The sequence below is a fragment of the Fusarium odoratissimum genome, assembly GCF_000260195.1.
Source record: "Fusarium odoratissimum NRRL 54006 unplaced genomic scaffold supercont1.88, whole genome shotgun sequence".
Taxonomy (NCBI): domain Eukaryota; kingdom Fungi; phylum Ascomycota; class Sordariomycetes; order Hypocreales; family Nectriaceae; genus Fusarium; species Fusarium odoratissimum.
In genome coordinates this window covers 1-18,451 of record NW_022158752.1, presented here as the reverse complement: position 1 = coordinate 18,451, position 18,451 = coordinate 1, and the positions used below count along the sequence as shown (strand labels likewise).

Below are 18,451 nucleotides of genomic sequence, written 5' to 3'. Positions count from 1 at the left end.
CTAGCCTAAGTAGGCAAGGTACGCCCCGCAGAGTTGGGTTTTTTTTTTTCAGTTGACTGGGAGGCCAAGATGAGATACGAAGTCCTAACCACAGGTCTCCAGGAATTCCTTAAAGAAAGAGGTAAAAGGTACCTATATAGTACTAGTTTTACTATCCTGACTTAGTGACTTGCAAGCCAGGGGGTTGGAACAAGTGGACTCGGATTATTACGAGCGTTGCATAATGGTGTGCGTACCTCACAGCGATCATTATTTGTCTGATTGTGTGTAACAGGGGGATTGAAAACACGCACGGGCTGGCGTCCACCACGACGAGATACTTGTCTGCTTTTGGCTGCCCTCTCTGATACCCTAGAGCTACAGCTGAACGTTTGAGAGCACATGCGCAAAAGTCAATGATTGGTCATATGACAACACTGACTTGGAAAATAGCGAGAGCTCTCTCTGCATGCACATGAACAAACATCGAGGCTGCTCCCGATTGCTCGCCGTCATGATGGAGTGCCTTGGTATGCTCCCTAGCAAGCAAACCGCTTTCGCAACACAGCCACCGATCATTCCTGCCTATCAGAGTCTTTTGAAACCTCTACACGCTGCTGAAAACGAAAAAGACAAAAAAAAGGAAGATGTTACCTTGGCCTTTAATAGAAAAATGGGAGGTTGAGGTCAGCCGCACGCCGGAAGCGCCAGATCCCCCGCCATCTACCCGCCCCCGCATTTCCACATGAACACCCCTGATGCATCATGGCTGAATTGAGTTCTTCAGATCGGATTACCAACCACTGGTCTCCCTTCTCTCTTTCACTATAAGACGTGATTCACAATAGCGAATGTCATTACGTGGACTCCTGTGAGTGTCTAAAAGCCTAACTTGTATCCTCCCGATCGCTGGTGCTCAGATCAACAAGAAGTCCCAACCCTTCGATTCCATAACAACCCGCCAGTGGATGTGAAGTTGCTCTTTCTCAGACACCGTAGACTCGGGTGCGCTGACGTCCGAGAGATTGTCGTTTTGAAGCTACACCTCGTGCAAGACAGTGGTTAGACGTCCCATGGTGCCAGACCTGGACGAGTCGCCTATTTGAGCCAAGCAATCCTCGAAAAAGGCTCGGAATATGCTATCAGGAACGCTGATCGAGCCGCCGACGAGGTAGACCCAAGAAACGTTGCGGTCGAATCCATCGGGGCCCGAGGGGATATATCGAAGGACTGATGCAAACCAGTTTCATGAGGAACTTTTGTCTGGCGTTGAATCTAGGGGCTAGGTTGCGGAGAAAGATGCATGCAGCAATGCGGAAAGCCATGGTAATGTTCTTGGAGAGCTGCTTGTGTGAAAGGCTGCCATCAGCATTGACAGGCATCTTTGGGCCAGCATCTCCTTTAGTCGAAATAACCAGGGTACGAAGAATAAATACGTGCAGGTAGAATGTAAAATCGTCCATGCCGTCCTTCCTGAGGGACTCGAGGCAGGCGATTTCAGAAATGAGGTGCATGACCTGGTCATCGCAGCCCCCCACCCATGGTGACATATGTCGCCAACGTATAATTTGAAGGAAGTCAAAGTGTTGGAATTGGTAACGGTCCTTTGGGTATGGCGACAGCTACGTGTCCCTCAGGTGGTGCCATCAGCCATTTTCTCTGTCTGTCGTAGACCTTCTTTCGTTAAGACTTTGGGTCAATCGTTGTCCAGAAGCGCTTGCTTCTTCTTGCCCTTGTTCTTGTTGACCCCCATCGCTCTCGCTCTCCATATCATTTTTGTTGGTCGCATGGGCGGTCATGTTCATCATAATTCGACCCGCAGGAGCCTCTGTCATCTGTCTGAATCGTCATATCCGAGGTTCTACTTTCCTGTAGGACGAACGCACGCCAACGCCTTCCTACGAAAGCTGCCAACCAGGGCCTTGAGTGAACCTCTCCAGGCGTCGCTTCAGGCCGGCTCTCATCCAGCAACCAAAGCTTGACTTGCCAGACTCCCCATGCCTGAAGCCCGTCCCATCATGGCGTACGTGGTACTGCGTTCAGAGTAAGTTGCTCAGTGGGAGTCCGTCGAACGCCAACATGTCCCATCATTATGGACTCTTCCGTTGGATTTGCAGAATGGAGGAGCCGGGGAGGCTGTTCTCACCACGGCGATAAATTCAAGGCATATTAGACGTAGACCAAGGCAACTGATGAGTGCCACATGTCCGAGATCGACACTGGACGCCAGTTGAAAGAGCAGACGATCACCATGAGCGAATTACAGTTGCCACAGATCCGCCAAGAGTGAAGCAAAGAAGCTTATCTATGCGGATGATGCAACACAGATTAAAGAGGAGGTAGCGACGATTCTGGCTGAACTACGATGCCATTGAACAGGAAACAGACGCGAAGGCGAGAACGGAGAGCCTGTCGAACGAATAGTGGCTCAAAGGGAGACGCGGGCAAAGGAGGTATCAAGGGCATGGCTATTACTGTAGAGGTAAACAGGATACCTTTGCAAGTGGCCTTCGGCCCTAGGAGGAATTGGAGCAATCTCGACCGTTGTGCCGATGTCGCCTGGGAGCATGCTTCAAGGAACACCCATGGAGATTTACCGGACAACAGACTTGCGACAAGTAACGGGGACCCAGCAATCCGGCCTGCCGTTGGTGAAGGCTGGCATGTAGTAGTAAGACAAGTTAAATTGACCTCAGAACTACTTGATGAAGGAGAGCTTCTTTGATCGACGTATTGGATGACGACTCAACGGCCAAGCCTGATACGGACTCTGGAAGTTTATCTTCGCCTCGTTGGCGCAAGAACATACCTCGGGAAGATGGCGACCAGCACCTCGATGAAATGGAGGGTGATGAGGAGCGTGAAGAAGAAGCGACCCTGGACGCAGTTCAACCTCACTAGAAGCAAGAGACCCGCGCTATGCTTGATTCCTTCTCGTTGAAGCATCTGGCTGAAAGAGTTGAGTCCCTGGTTCCCAAGGAGTTTGGTGATATGTATTTGGAGCATTGCAGGTGTCAACTTTGACATGTGATGTTTCGAAACCCCGGAAATACCACCAGCAAAACCTTTGGCATTGTGTCGTCTTGCTTTACCATACTTCCATTTTGAGCATCTCTTAGAACGGTGGCCCCATTGCTCGCGGCGGAAGCACAAGCTGTAGTTAGAATCGGGTGGCTGTGTTGTCTGTGAAACTTGGCTCGAGCCTTGTCTGGCACCGTTGTCACCTCCATGTTAACCTTGGATATGACTTCGAGTTCATAGAGTCGCGATTATCGTTGGTGAAGTACCGATTGCCATTTCCCGCTGCTGGCAGCATTGTTTTGGCCAGTCCTGAATGTGGGCCGCGCCGTCTCTTGATGCAAATTGATCAGCAGCATCGTCGTGTCCCGCTGCTTTGTCCTGTTGTCCTCTTTCCCAATAGTCTTCAGAAGTTACAATGCTGCTCCTCAGCAATCCCAGATGACATTTCGCACGTTGCCGGGAGTGAGAGTTGGATCTGTGAAGCTGCTGTCTCAATTGACCTTTTTGTAGAGACTGTTCTTGACTCTTAATTGCAAGCTCTTGCCCTTGCCGCCATCGTTAATGCGGGGAACGAAACCAGTCTTCAAAGCTTGCCAGAAGTTCGGTGGCATTCGGTGGGAGAATGTGCCGGTTCACTCTATAAAAGCTTTCAGTGACTCATATTTGTTTCGGGCGAGTTGTTGAGCCTCAGCTATGAGAGCGTCATCCCCTGCTGTGTTGGCTTTACCGAACTCTCCTCAAACAGGAGGGTGATCTCCTCGAAGGTTTAGACTCCAAACCTCAATTCCTCAAAGTACTGGAGCTCGTGGCCCATCACGTGCCTGTGAAAATTTGGTAACAGAAAGGTGTTTGGAGTTCGGCTTCCTCTAGGAGTTCCAAATCTGGATTCTCGCGCTTGACAACGTTCCTCAAGAACGTGATTTAGATTCTCGGATTGCATCTTCCTGCTTCTCCAAGAACATCTCACCTCGTGCCATATTCATCGTGTCTGGAGACGTGCCCATCGAGGGAATACACACCTGAGTTTGCCGCTCGATGTTCCTCATAGTTAGATGAAGATGACGCGCGCGACGACAACAGGGCAAGGTTAAAGGTCTCGAAAAGGCCTGACAGAGCGTTGGCTGGGGGTTGTTCAACGTATGGTGACGGCTCTGCGGATGGATCTCCAGGGCGGGCGGATCTTGGTGTAGTAGATGAGGAGGTCTTTTCTTGTGGCCTCAACATAAAGAGAACAATTGCGAGCCGTGAACCAACTTGAAACTCTGCTCATAAATGAGAGTATTGTAATTCGATGAAATGTTAGTTAAAAGTGATAAGAGATCGTAGTGCAAATGTTCGTAGGAGGTGAGTGATGATGAAGAACGAAGGTTCAGAGTTTGTCGGGTGGGATTGTTATGATCTTTGTATTCATGCTGGCTTCCTCCAGCGCTATATCCCCCTCGCCTCTGAAATCTTGCGGGAGTTGCCTCCCTGTACACCACGTCAAGTGTCGCTGAATCACTTCCCTTTCGTTGGCTCCTTCACACGGTGTGCACAATGTGAAAGCTTTTGCTCAGTCATGGTCGATTTGCTGATGTCGCGTCTTTCGTTGCCCTCAACTCTGCCTAAGTTTATAATGAGCAGTCTCCTCAAACTGCTGGCGCTTGAAGTGGGCAAGAAGGCATGCCCCCAGTAGCAATGGTATTGTAAGGAGAATTGGCTCCAGTGTCTGGTGAGCTATCGTGGTGGTGTCTGAGTGAAGGTTTCGTTAGGCTCGAGTCGATAACAATCGAAGCTTCCAACGCTACTATCAACTCTCAGGCCCTAAAGTCCAGAAGCACTCGGCTGTAGATTGACTTTCTGTATTGGCTTAAAACCGCTGTTGAAGAGCGTTGCTGAGTGCTGTGCGTGAATCAAAGTGCCCATTCTTTAGAGTCGGAGGAGTTGCGCTTTGGCTGCTGTGTTTCGTCACGCCCAGCCTGTCACCCTGCTGTCCAATTTTGTCCAGCATGTATACCAGAAGCGAGCCTCGTCAACCTCAAGGCTCTTCTAGAAGCTCCTCCTCGCTGCCAAAGCTTGCCAGGCTCTCGGGTCTTCAACTCCCGCTTGTTCTTTTCCGCACCCTACCAGCGTCATGTCTTCACAGTTGGTGTCTCTTCGCCCTGATTTTCACGGTGTTGCCAGCCTCGTCCAGCTACTCTCAGCACGTCATTCCCAAATGTTCCCACGGCTTAGTGAGTAGCAAGCTTTGGTTCCTCTCAGTACTTTTATGTGTCGCCAGCGCTGAAATGCCTGTACGTGCTGGTACTGGTGTCAACCTCACCGATGAAGATGGATCGTCAGTCGCTTGCCTATTGCCAAGAAAAGGAATCGGCCAGCAGTGTAGACATACCTGAAAGCTTCTGCTTCAAGAGGCTGTGATACAGAGTCGATGCATTGGATGCCAGTTATCAGCAAGCATAGTTCTTTCCTTCGGTTGGCGGTTCATGAAGTTCTGAACAGTCAGTCGCTACAGGGTACTCTGAGGCATTCAAAATGCAGGAAGCGTTCTAAGTAGAGTAAAGTAGATAGTGAGCTCTATTGTTCCAACTAGCGTCTTTATGATCTAAATTGATGCTGAGTCCTACATGATATCAGTGCCAAAGATTTATATCTAGTTCTGAGAGCAGAATTGCTGTGAATGTAAGTCTTGGTTCAAGAATATTTCTCTCCTCTGGTAGACTTTTTTTCGGCGTCTTTGCCATCTTTGCGAATGAAGGGAGGATCTGGCTTATCGTGATGTTGCCTTACCTCAGAAACATCTTTGCCGTCAGATCGTCTACCGCCTACGTTGGATTGAGAGTGTTAGAGATCGGCGGTTCCCTTTGAGCCCATACCCCCCTCCAGAAGCTCACCGTCTTCCATGACGGTGCGCAGCTCGAGGTTCTCGTCTTTTGAGTACACGCGCACACTGATGATGCAGATGGCGTTCTATGGCTCGGCGTCTTTTCCCCCTCTGAGTCGGAGACTTCTGGTGTTGGAGTGGTGGTTTGGTCGCCTTGGAGGGGGCGGAGTTTGCGGGCTATGTAGTCGCTGCTGTAGAGGGCTTCCCATTCTTCGACGGGGGAGTCGGAGGATTCACCTGTTGAGTCGTAGGCTGGGCGAGGGGGGATGGAGAGAGGCTCTTCTTCCTTGACGGAAGCAGGAGGGCCTCCGCTAACGGGTGGAACTTCTTGTTTCTCTCCAGTACCTTCGGCTGCAGAGCCCATTGACTCAGGGTCAGGTGAGGCGAGCCAGTCGAGACAGAAATGACCGCGTCGTCGCGACCGTTGTGATGCTCATTAACGACAACAGGCTCATCCTTGTCCTCTGAAATCTCGATCTCCTCAGTCTTCTTACTCAGAGCCTCATCGCCAGCCTCTTCAGCCTTCTTCCTAGCTTCCGCATCTGTTTCAGCCTCGGTCTTAGCAAGTCTCTCCATCTTCATCTACTCGCGCTCAGCCATGACCATGGCGTTGAATTCCTCATTGAGAAAATTTTGTTCAGCCTCCCGCTCTGCGCGACGACCCTTTCGCTTCTCAAAGTTCTTGCTCTGTTGCGTAGTGACGTCGCGGTTGATGGAGCGCTTTTCCCACCATCGGCGAAGCACCTTCTGACGACAGGCAGAAGCCTTTTGCTGATCCTTCTTCCGTCGTAGCCTGGCCACTTTGTCCATGTGGTCTCAAGCCTTGTTGTGAGCCAGATACTAAGCATAGCCAACCTGAGCAAGCTTCTTGTTCTCAGTCCTGTCAGCAGCCTCGCGCTTAACGACCTGCTCAACGGACTGAGCGTTGGAGTCTCGCTCGCTAGTGACCTTGAGATAGACTACATAGCTTCCAGTGGGGAGATCAGGCAACACTACGGAAACAGAACGCTCCATGAGGTAGTTATGGTGAGAGCGGACAATGTAGTCCTCCGCGTTGGGGCTGTCCTCGTAAAGTATCGTCCATCAAGTTGAGAAAGGACCAAAACAAGAGGCGAATCCCGAGTCAGCTTGATGTAGAACTTCTCATGGTAAGCCGCCTTCCATGGGACATCAACATCAACCTAGCGCTGGCAGCATCGCTAGTCACGATCGCATGAAGGCAAGAGGGATCCCAGAGGGTCTCCTGCGATGGGTCCACGCGTTTTTCTCAGAGCGGACTGCAACCATTATGATTAATGGTCAAAGTTCGGAGAGCAGACCTCTACCACAAGCATACTCCGGCAGGGATCGCCTTTATCACCGATGCTGTTCCTATTCTTTGATGAAGGCCTGGTGCAAACCCAGATCGATCTGAGCGGTTGTGCCATCGCGTTCGTGGGTGACTAGACCGACGGCGGAGAGCAACCGGAGAGGGATACAAGCAATAATCAACAAGGCCCTGTCCTGAGAGGGACGCATCGGCGCAACTTTTGAAGTGGGAAAGACGGCGATCGTACGCTTCATCAGGTACACAGGCAGCGCAGACTTGGAACCGTTCACCATCAAGGGTGAGAAAGTCATCCCGAAAGCCCAAGTCAAGATTCTTAGGTTCGTCATGGAATCACGCCTTTACTACAAGCAGGATATTGCAAGGGCAGCGACGAAAGGTCTTGAGGCTGCGATGGGACTGAAGCGACTCAAGGAGATGGCTCCTTCGACAACGAGGCAGCTTTTTACAGCCATGGTAGCCCTGGTGGTGGACTATGCGTCCAACGTCTGGGTGCATGCATACAAAACAGTAGGGTCGTATGCGTGTCAGTGTTCAAATTTTCCCAGGCGTTCTGCTTTTCGGCAGAATGGCGTTTGCCGAAAGTTCTGTTGGAGATATAACACTGAAGGTTCGTCCGATGCCCATCTCAACTCAAATAGACTTGGTATCTTCCTTCAGCACCTCAGGTAGCCGTGACTTTCCGTCACCTAGGCGCATCGCCTTTCTTCGGCACTGCCTCCTACGAAGCGGCTGTATCTTTGTAGGTTGCCAAATTTCCAGATGTTCCGAGTCTGCCAGACCGTAGCATCCCAATCTCCTCCGCGAGCTTTCTTTTCAAGCTTGGTGTTGGGTTCTGATTCCGGTCGTCCACAGAAGAGTACTAGCATGATTATCAGTGCTTTTTTGGTCTGTGCCATTTTCGCTCTTAGTCGCTATCGCATGAATCTCAACAATTGTTGGTGGATGAACGGACGGAGCGCTCTGTAGCAACTGCAACTCGCTGATGGTGATTGTTTGCTCTTTCTAATGTTGTCCAAACTCGAGCATTTAACAGTCGTCGGGCACTCTAATCTTCTGCGAGATATGCCTTGATTGTTTCTCCGTAGCAGGAGCTGCCTTCCTAGGCTCGTTTTTCAAGTTTGGTCTTCCCAGGTGAGATTGTAAGTGCGGTAGCAGCCTCTCGAATTCTTCCGGCGATTGATTAGTTGTCTCCTATATTTGTGTTCACTCTGGAGTAAACTCAAACTCCCAGCAGACAATTCCGACAAGCGACAGCGGCTCCCGCAGGCCAGCTGGTGGTGAACCGCATCGTCTACCTTATAATAGGGGTCTTTTGCCGCCACCATCGGTGACCATCTGTTCAGCTGCGCTGTTTCCTTGGCCTACAATCCTTTCCCGTTCGGTTGGAGTGTATGGCATTGCGTCGTTATACTTCGTGATCCTTCTTCTTTGAGCATCCCTGAGAACAATGACCCATCGCCTGCAGCGGAAGCATCAGTCGTCCTTAAGTTCGTGTGGTTGTATCGTCTACGCAACTCGGCTGGAGCCTTGTCTAGCACCACGGTCGGAACCGCCATCTCCGGTTTGACTTTGAGTCCGATGTCGCATATGTATTAGTTTAGTTATCATTGATTGCCGTTTCCCGTTCCTTGTAGCACGGTTCTGGCTAGCTCTTATGTGCGTAGCGCCATCTCTTAATTCGAGTCGATTAATATTAGCAGCATCGACGTGCCCCATTGCCCTGTCTAGTTGTCCTCTTCTCCGAAAGCCTCTAGAAGTTCCTATGCTGCTCCAAGGTAGTCCCAAAGAACATTTAGCACCTCGTCGAAAGCGAGAGCTTAATCTACCAAGAGGTTGTCCTGCTTGGCCTCTGTGCAAAGCCTGTTCTGGACCCCTTCTTGCAGACATTTCTCCTGCCACCTTTATTCATGTAGAGAGCGAAGCCCGTCGGTAAAGCCTGTCGTAACTCTGGCAGTATTCGGTGGTAGATTTGCCGGTGCAATCTATAAAAGTTTGCAGTGACTCATATTTGGTTCGGGCGAGTGGATGAGCCTCAGCTAATAGAGCGCCATCCTCTGCTGTGTTCGGCTTGCTGAACTTCACCTCAAACAAGTAGATGATCACTTCAAAGGTTTTGTTTCCAAATCTCTCTTCTTCAAACAATTGAAGCACGTGTCCCCTCAAGTAGCCGCGGAAAGTTTCTGATAGAAAGGTGTTTGGGGGTTCGGCTTGCCCACCGGGTTTCGAATCCGGACTCTTACGCTCAATCACTTTCCTCATGTACGTGATATAGACTCTAGACTTACATATTCCAGCTTCTCCGAGAAAAACATCTTACCTAGCGCCATACTCCTTGTGCCTAGAGATGTATCCGTCGAAGAAATACACTACTCAGTTTGCATCTCGGTGATCTCCGCAGAGACGACGCGCGCGGCGCCAACAAAGCAGCATTCAAAGTCTCCAAAGGGCCTGGCAGAGCGTTGGCTAGGGGTTGTTCAAGGTATAGTGACGATTTTGCGGATAGAACTCCAGGCTTGGCGGAACTTGGTGTAGTAAGTGAGGAGATGTTTGCTTGTGACTCAGCATAAAGAGAACAACTGCGAGCCGGATTTTCTCAAATCGTTGGCCCTTGAAATATGCGAGTAGGCATACCCTCAGTAGCAATGGGTTTGCAAGAGGAATTGGCTCGAGTATCTAAGGAGGTGTAGTAGAGCCGCGTTGCAGTCTGTGCCTTGAAGACTGAATTGATCCTCAACATCTTTTACTATCAAGGAAAGGGGTTGATAGTTAGTTGAGTGATGCCGATAGGTCCGAGTTTACTTCTGTTTGCCTCTATCGTGGGGAGTTGAAAGCCTGATTCATAAACCCGGAATGTAATGATGCTTCACTAAGAGCCTGCTGGTATGAAGAAAACCCCGGGCCACAACATATTGCTGACGCAGTCTCAGGGGATGGAACTGCTTGATCATTGGACGCATTAGATAGTGTGGATCGCTGTTCGTTTGAGTTCGACATGAACTTGTTCTTGGTAGAAAGATTTGAGTTCACATTTATGGCGCAGGTATCGATGGGTATGCGACGTCCAGCACTAGCAGGGAGGGCAATCGGAATGCCACCATCTGGGAGGTTTGAGGGGCCTGGCCGGTAGCGCCTGACCGCCTCGAATTACAGATGTAACTCGCCCAAGATCCATCAACCATCGGCAGAAAGTCAATACCAGTGACCCAATCACCTAGTGCACGAAGTTGTTTTATGGCTCGAGTGCAAAGCGTTCAATGAGACGGATGTCAACCTTGTTGCTGCCGACAGCTCTGTATCCTTTCTCAGTAGTTGCAGGGGTGTAGGAGTCACTCTCCAAGGCTTCTTACGTCATGTTATTCTTCGAGGGCAGCCATTCTTCGAACCACATAGCGTCTTATTGTCAGTACCAAGCTTGTTGCCTCACAGTCGAAGATGAACTTCGTAAATAGCGTCGTTTGGGTTTGTGTCGCTGTTCCTGGGAAATGGATTGCTTGCGGAACAGGGAGTTATCGCCTGTATAGTCTACTCGTCCCAAAAATTGACGGACTGTCGATCGAATCAGAAGGCGATATTGACTCCTCTGGTCTCGGCAAGTGAGGGACGTTGTCACACTTCCTGAAACATTCGGAGTGTCTTGGTCGGAGACGAAGATTGATGATTTTTGAGTCGTCGTTAACCTTGTGAAGCTAAGTTTGTTGATCTCTTGTCGCTGAAAAGAATGCCGCTGGGTCAAAGCATGCTCGCCGCTTTGATCACTTTTTGTTTGTAAGTCCTGAAGATGTGTCAGGATCGTTTTGTCTGCAATATTGTGCTCGCTTGTCAGCACGATATCTCGTTCTCGACCGCGGTAGCATAGGAAAAGCATCGGCGGCTGGCACGGTAGTCTCGCAGGATGTGGAGTGAACTCGGGCGTATATGGGACAGGCTGCATCGAGAAAAAGCACAACTCGATAATTCGAAATAAGCTAGCCTGGTACAACGTCAGTAGGGCCGGCACTGACAAGTCAGGCGTAGGTCATGTGACCTGCTGATTGAATTCCATCGCGTGCTGTTGTGTTGGCAAGGTTAGCAATGTCATGGTGGCGGCGTTGCTGATAAAGCTCGATTGCAAAGGGTGACGGCGTGTTATTTGGAGGGAGCGTTATGTTGATGACGCCGCCACAGAAGCCTTGGTCAGAAAATGGAAAGAAGGTGAGGGCCAACTGAGCACAACTTTTCTACGTCAAGCATCCGTTCCTTTCACATGGCATACGATCATCGCAAATGTTGGTATCAATCGCGGTACAAGCGGATGTTCGTAAAATGAGTCATATGAACACGACAGACGCAGGCAAGGTTCACAAAGGTCCTCTACACATCTTACGTGTGCGCCGACAAAAAGTAGCACTAGACTGTAGCAGGCCTCAAAGTTTACTGGCTCCTTCAAGGGGTCCAAGGAAGACGATGATATCGCGTGATCGTGAACTTTCATCTCCCAGACCTTACGAATCCCACATAGGCTTACGTCTCAAGGCTAGTGGGCTCTTTGTGCTGTTACATCGACTCTCTGAGTTGGTCCGTATTGTCACGGTTTTCAAGTCGGGCACACCGCCCCGTGAACCTGCGCACCCGAAATTCTTGACTCCCCTCCCGAATCCTGCTTCCAGACCTATCGGATCTCTATCCAAGGGCAAAGATGTGATCGGGGAGAGCGGTGTAAGGTAAGTGGCTATTTTGCAAACAAAAAAAACACTGTTGTCTCGTTGTCAGTGGATAGCTATGCATACAAGAACAAGGTTTTGTTGCAGGCTATCCTGACTAGTCAATTTTGTTGTAGCGATCTTTAACATATGGGGCATGGTCCGGGCTTGGACCCTATGTGACTTGTGTTAGGTTACAAAGCCTTGGAGAATTCTTCTATAAGATTGATGGTCCAAGTATTCCCTCAGCGGACGTTGTCTTACCTACATGCTTTTTTGTCTTAGCCTGATCTCTCTGGCAAGCTATATCTATCAGAACGGCGGCAAACAGCAATGGTTCTCATCACTTCCCAGCAGATTCTTCCTTCGAATCCCTCCGGGAAACCTGCAAGATATTCTTCCGCCAAAATTCAGGAGCTCATGTCATTTCTGCAAGAACTTCATGGCACAGCTTCGAAAGGTGACATCAATAACTTCACGTCCTTTCTGGAATTTGTTCTAGAGAATTGCGATCGTGAAGAGGATATTTTACTTTTAAGTCCTGAACATGCCGCACCCATTGATGGCCTGGAATACATCCGTCAAAATCTTCAGAAAAGCAAACTTGATCAGGAGTCATGCGCCAATTGTTTGGAAGCACAAAATAGGGGTGGTTCGATCATTAGACCTATTGTGATAGGTGGCAAGCAATACAACACATCATCGAACTTGGTCACGATCGTGAACCCCATAGTTATGGAGGGGGGACAAATCAATTGTACCAGAGCGGATAATGGAGATGGCGATGACGGAATCGAGAGCCACGAAGGTTCTACTGAGCCAACGGCTGAGGGCTGCCTGACCCAGTGGAATGGCTTCAGTATATTTATAAACTCGAAGCGCGCAGACGACAACAAGACTTGACTAAGCGGAAGTAGTTGAGGAATGAAGCACTTTTCTGGCACGTACTCATGTCTCTGCTTAAACACATTCAGTGGATGATATACTCTATTGCTTTTGGAGGAACCTTCATGCATAACGATGGCAATATCATAAGTATATGCAATGATCATAGTGTACCTGATTTCCCCTTATTCGCACAATTGGCAAGGGCTCTTGTGTTTAGTAGCTGTGCCGAAATAAGAAGTCCATGGTTCTATTTTACAAATGGAGTTATGGAAAGAGTTCCAATTTTAATTAAAGACAGTGTTTTGAGGTGCAATCCTTAGCGTGAAAGCGTTGAATGTCCTAGGGAACGAGCGGCTTGGCGGTTCCAAATACTTCCAGAAATGACTTGACACATCAGGTCTTTCACCACTATATCCTGGTCACAAAGAATTTTACAGATCCCAATGGCTTTTGCTTCAAATTACTTTGTACTGCTTTAACAACGGAGTTCAGCCTGGCATACCGTCCGTTTCATCACCACCTTGAGCCCCCTCTCATAATCTTCAAGGTTCTGAAATAGCTGTTTTGGTATATTGGATTTCGGTTGGCAATTATAGACTGCAAATGAAAGAGCATTCAACTAATCAACCCCGTTTTTGCAAGTGAAACTGCATCTAGACTCATGTCTACAACTCCACCCTCGTGCGCGAGCTGTGGATCTGCTCAGATCACATGGGGCAGAAGTTGAAAAGACTGACCTGCCTGCTGAGTTCGATAATGTGCCAGAGGGGTATCGCATTGGACTTAATACTGAGCGTGGGCTTCAAAGGTAACCATGACATGTCCATTGACCTGTCGCTTGTCGCGCCGTGATATCGTGATCGTCACCTCTTGGAGCTTGGCCAGGCCGTTGGCGAGATCTTTTGAAGCTGAAGGCGGTTGGGAGAGCAGGGTTGTGTCATAAAATACTGGGATAGCTGATCCATGTGATGCATTCATTTTCACTCATTAAACAGCCCTCAAGCTGCTCGAAGCATGTCAGCTTCAAAACACAAAGAATTCTTCTGATTGAAGAACAGCGGCACATCTACCTAATAGGCTTGGTCTCATAAGGCTGTCTCGTTGATTGAATCATGTTGCGTCGGGCACGACATTTCTCAGAGCTCGGAAATTCCGGAGTCACAGTTTGGGCTAAATAACACGCCCTCCTTAGTCTCATCGTCAGAGAGCGGCTGAAACAGAGGAGCTCGGTGAAGCTGATAATCCCAAGAGGGTAAGCCAACAATCAGCCTGACGCCAGGTGAAGCGATGAACACTGGCTAGAAGAGACGGTGTGGCTGCGTTAGAATCAGAGGGCGATACTTTTATAACAGCAAAGCGAATTTAAATCGAGATCGTAGGAGCCACTAGAAGAGGAACGAGATGCGCAGATGGAGGTTGAGGTGAAGAGAAAGTGGACAATCTCGCTGTAGGGTAGTGAGGGGTACATTGATGGCGGGCTCAATGGTAGCCGAGATTAATCGTCTTGGTGTACTTGGGCAATAATTAAGCTAAGTCTAGAAGTGGAAGATGCTGAAGAGCGTCCAGATTTGAGAAAGCAGCTTTCACGCATACCAAATATGACGAATGTTAGTCCGTATAGTGGCAATTCCTTGCGTAGGTAGATGTGTTTTCTATGTTGTCTCCTTTCCCTTTTCTTGAGGAAAGAACAGACCCCTTATGATCCATCGAAATGCAACTGTTGGCTGCATGGCCCTACCGGCATGCATGAAAAAGGAAATGGCTGCATATTTTACCCCTCACAGATGACAAACAAACATGTCGCGACTACCTGGACCACTACAGTCATCACTGAATTATGGTGTGTGAGGCTCGGAAGTTATCGATTCCGTCGATGATTGAGCACCGAGAAGGGAGGGGTAATAGAATATGTAGGACTGAGAGAGGCAACAAGGTCGATTACGAGGCGTCAATGATGACCTGACCGGACGCCAAGAGTCAAGAGTAGGGGAGCTGAAAAGTCGAGATAACCAGCCCGTCCAGCTCCACCCATCAATATTAGATTCTTTTAGTCTAGATCGGCCCACCCCCAGGTGAAAGGCCATAATGGCTCCGTATCGTCGTAACGGAAAAGCATGATTTTATTGCTGCAGCCGCTATGGACCAAGTTTCGGAAAATGAATGGAACTAATTATCCATCACGACTTAGGTAATAAAAAGCACTAAATAAGCCTGTTCGCCGTATCCGAGATGGCAAAGCGATACGCTGATTTTGGGCTTGCGAGGGGTCGATATGAGCTAGTCCCTGCAAGGCATAACTTGAAACCAGTGACGTGAGCTAACAGACTTAGCGGTGGGGCTAAAAAATCGCACGCAGCATGTCCGCGATTACCCATGTAATCAAGGATGTGCTGTCGCGATCAGAGCCCCACCTTACAGCCACCTCAGCTCGATGGTGGCAATGTGCAATTCGGCTGGCAAAGTGTATGATTGCTTTTGGTGTGGCCGCCGGTTTAAGTATCATGCAGCAATGGGCCCAGGAAACCTTGGCTACGTTGGTTGAGAAAATGGCGCACTCCCGCCACCATACACGAAGCAACTCGTCAACATTGGTATTCGTAACGAGAGCGAGATAGGAAGCTCTAGTACAGCCAATACCTGCAAATCAGCAGGAGGCTTTTTCTGTGAGGGAGAATTCCTTCGTTAGTTCTTAGCTATCTTCGCGGAGCGGGCCGATCTGCCTAACAACAAGATGCCAACATGGTTTGCGGGGTAAAGCGTGTCACCTCACAATTGAGGAAACTTACGACAGCCAATGATTGCCCAGTCGCTTCTCCTCACTACCATGCCGCAATTGCGGTCAAGCAAGCCGTTTTGGGGGGTTTGACAGGGTTTGAATCAAAACCGAAAACGGCCATAGACCAAGCCTGTTTTCTCTTTCCTTGGAGAAGGAATAAACTCTATTATCCTTCCCTTCGGTGGCCCTAACGCCCACTACACAGCAGAGACATGCTTTCGGAACGGGCTAAATGGCACTGGAGCAATGCTACGAATGTGAGCGAGATAATTTAAATCCAGACCATTTTTAGCTTCTGGAGAAACAGCAGGCATCTAAGCCGGGGTGTATTCGATCATCTCCTTGTACATAGGATCATCATGCAGTATGTTCTCTTCCACTTTAAAACTGAGCCGATCAAGCCGCTTCCTTCTTACAGGGGATTAGTACACTAAGCCATACCCTATAAGCGAGGGAAAGCGCACGGCCGAGTAATTTTTGTATTCGGACCCAGAACCTAAGATCGAAGGAATGGTGACGGGCCAGAAAAAACAGTATTAGGTTGCCATTACAGTACCAGGGGTAATTGGTACAGCAGGGTCACCAAGGTTGGCACAGACGAAAAGTAGATGATGCGACGGGATTCTGATTGTTCTTTGTACAGTTGGTCCTCTCCTCGTAATCGTACTCATCGCGATGCTTCTTCCGGCTTGAAGTGGGATAAATAGCTCTGTGGGTGTTTTCCTTTAGTACCCAACCACGTTGATAATTTACCCGTACGGTGCTTTCATCCTGATGATAGAATGTTGGTGTTTGGAGGTTTCGCACAGTTTCGAACCTTGACGACAAACTCAATCCGAGAAATGGCTCTGATGGAAGTGGTGAATATAAGATTCTCCGCAATTCCCCAAACAAATCCCCAGAACGCGATCTGAACCGGAAATGGGGGAAAAAGGCGTGGGGGAGAGACAGTTTCATCTTCATCTTCTTTCTTTTTCTTCAGACCTGGCTGGTACACGATTGCCCTCCTATTGTTCTCAACAACGGAAGTGGGGACAGCATCAAATGCTGTCTGGGTCCGGGTTCTTTCCCAGAAATTTCGCTCCGACATTTTCGTTCAATCACTTACCCAGTTCTATGTGACTGATTGGAAGAGCTGCGTACCTAAACTTATGTTATTTACCTGTCACATTCAGCCTTCTTGAAGTGTTGGGAACAAGGACATGGGAATGTGGCGGAAACATCTCATCCTTGTCCGTCGACTAACATCCTTGCAGAACGTTAAATGAGACAAGAGAGAACAACGTAGTACCTCTCATTGTTTGATTGGCCGCTGTTTGATTTCGTCAACATGGCACTGCAGTATTAAAATCAGTCGCCTGAACGTCCCTCTCAAGATATCATTCTGCTCGACTCCCAAGGAAAATTCATATTTAGGAAATGGCAGCAAACGGTGCAGAACCTATCGTCGCACCTGATGAAGATGTCAGATTCCTTCTCTTGTTCAACATGAACATAAGCTAATTGTCATTATAGGCTAACGATCAGGACTCGTCACTTGGAGATGTAGGAACTGCCTTTTGATTGTCATGCAACGAGTGGAAAGAAGACCCCTGACGCAATGGTGACAGGATGCGATATCGTCGACCGCAAGCCTGAGCAGTTCCATCCTCGACTACCGTCAAGAAAACGGGAGAACATACCACCGATACAAGGATGGAAGTGAGTTGCTGACGGTGTCTCTTTTGGTGATCTAGAGAGCCCACACTGACGTCTATCACGCATAGAATATCACCTTCCGAACGATGATCGAGAAAACGACAGGCTAGGTATAACTGCCCCTTGGCATATCGTAGAGGAAATTCATGCTCAAGCAGTCTAGACTTACAGCATAATTTATTCCTTCTCACTTTCGACAACAAACTTGGTCTTTCACCCCCGAACCTCCCTGATTCTGAGGTCAAGCGCGTCCTGGACCTAGGCACTGGTACAGGAATTTGGGCAATAGACTTTGGTGATGAGCATCCTGAAGCCGACGTAAGATGAGTTATCTCGAGGTGAAGAGTCGAAGCTAATTCTTTGGAATTGTAGATTACCGGCGTTGATTTATCTCCCATCCAGCCCAGCTTGTGAGACCTGAATTGCGTTGGGATTTCCTATAGACACTAAAGATCAGCTAGTGTTCCACCAAATGTTCGGTTCCTCGTTGACGATATCGATGAGGAGTGGGATTACTCCGAGCCCTTTGATTACATACACAGCAGGATGATGAACTTTAGCGTTCAGGACTGGCCTGTTTACTTACGCAAAATCTACCAGTAAGTTTCGTTTGGACCTCTGTATTCTCCATGAGCCCTAAGTTGGCTAGGAACCTTGCCCCAGGCGGCTATGTTGAACTCCAGGACATCGATGTTATTATGAAGTCCGATGACGGAACTCTGACCGAGGACAATGCACTCCTCAAATGGAACAAGCTTCTAAACGAAGCAGCCATTAAGCTAGGTAGGCCTTTCGAAAAAACCGACGCGTTCAAGAACATCATGGCCGAGGTCGGATTCACTAATATCGTCACCACACGCTTCAAATGGCCGACAAATCGCTGGGCAAAGGACAAGAAGTACAAGGAGCTTGGAGCATGGAGCAACGAAAACACAAGCGTTGCTCTGGAGTCACTAACTATCGCGCCGTTCACGAGGGCCCACGGTTGGTCCAGGAAGGAGGTAGATGTTTTTCTGGTCGATGTGAGGAAGGATTTGAACGACCCAAAGATCCATGCCTATTGGCCAATGTACGCGCATCCACTCATACTTTGACTGTGCGGACTAATACCTCGATAGTTGCTCTGTTTACGGAAGGAAGCCTGAAGCGTGAGGGAGTATAATGGTGAGCTCATGAAGCTCGGATAGAGATGTCTACAAGAAGGCGAACTTAATGGG

General features: G+C 48.9%; 6 protein-coding genes across 6 annotated transcripts; 2 read left to right on the top strand and 4 right to left on the bottom strand.

The window, feature by feature from the left end:
* Positions 1-1,041: 1,041 nt before the first annotated feature.
* Positions 1,042-1,529, bottom strand: FOIG_16520 (uncharacterized protein; the record flags this gene model as incomplete). The annotated part of the gene is made up of 2 exons (XM_031217981.1): positions 1,042-1,077; positions 1,221-1,529. The coding sequence occupies 2 exons, from the start codon at positions 1,527-1,529 to the stop codon at positions 1,042-1,044; spliced, it is 345 nt and encodes a 114-aa protein (XP_031052310.1).
* A 4,511-nt stretch (positions 1,530-6,040) lies between these two features.
* On the bottom strand, positions 6,041-6,439 carry FOIG_16519 (uncharacterized protein; the record flags this gene model as incomplete). The annotated part of the gene is made up of 1 exon (XM_031217980.1): positions 6,041-6,439. One exon carries the CDS (start codon positions 6,437-6,439, stop codon positions 6,041-6,043), a length of 399 nt encoding a protein of 132 aa, XP_031052309.1.
* Positions 6,440-6,445: 6 nt separating this feature from the next.
* FOIG_16518 (uncharacterized protein) lies at positions 6,446-6,673 on the bottom strand (the record flags this gene model as incomplete). Its single annotated transcript, XM_031217979.1, has 1 exon — positions 6,446-6,673. The coding sequence occupies one exon, from the start codon at positions 6,671-6,673 to the stop codon at positions 6,446-6,448; it is 228 nt and encodes a 75-aa protein (XP_031052308.1).
* A 30-nt stretch (positions 6,674-6,703) lies between these two features.
* On the bottom strand, positions 6,704-6,877 carry FOIG_16517 (uncharacterized protein; the record flags this gene model as incomplete). Its single annotated transcript, XM_031217978.1, has 1 exon — positions 6,704-6,877. The coding sequence occupies one exon, from the start codon at positions 6,875-6,877 to the stop codon at positions 6,704-6,706; it is 174 nt and encodes a 57-aa protein (XP_031052307.1).
* A 640-nt stretch (positions 6,878-7,517) lies between these two features.
* FOIG_16516 (uncharacterized protein) lies at positions 7,518-7,862 on the top strand (the record flags this gene model as incomplete). The annotated part of the gene is made up of 1 exon (XM_031217977.1): positions 7,518-7,862. One exon carries the CDS (start codon positions 7,518-7,520, stop codon positions 7,860-7,862), a length of 345 nt encoding a protein of 114 aa, XP_031052306.1.
* Positions 7,863-16,955: 9,093 nt separating this feature from the next.
* Positions 16,956-18,386, top strand: FOIG_16515 (uncharacterized protein; the record flags this gene model as incomplete). Its single annotated transcript, XM_031217976.1, has 9 exons — positions 16,956-17,000; positions 17,052-17,081; positions 17,147-17,237; positions 17,303-17,344; positions 17,398-17,552; positions 17,607-17,644; positions 17,696-17,833; positions 17,884-18,303; positions 18,353-18,386. 9 exons carry the CDS (start codon positions 16,956-16,958, stop codon positions 18,384-18,386), a joined length of 993 nt encoding a protein of 330 aa, XP_031052305.1.
* Between the last annotated feature and the right edge of the window lie 65 nt (positions 18,387-18,451).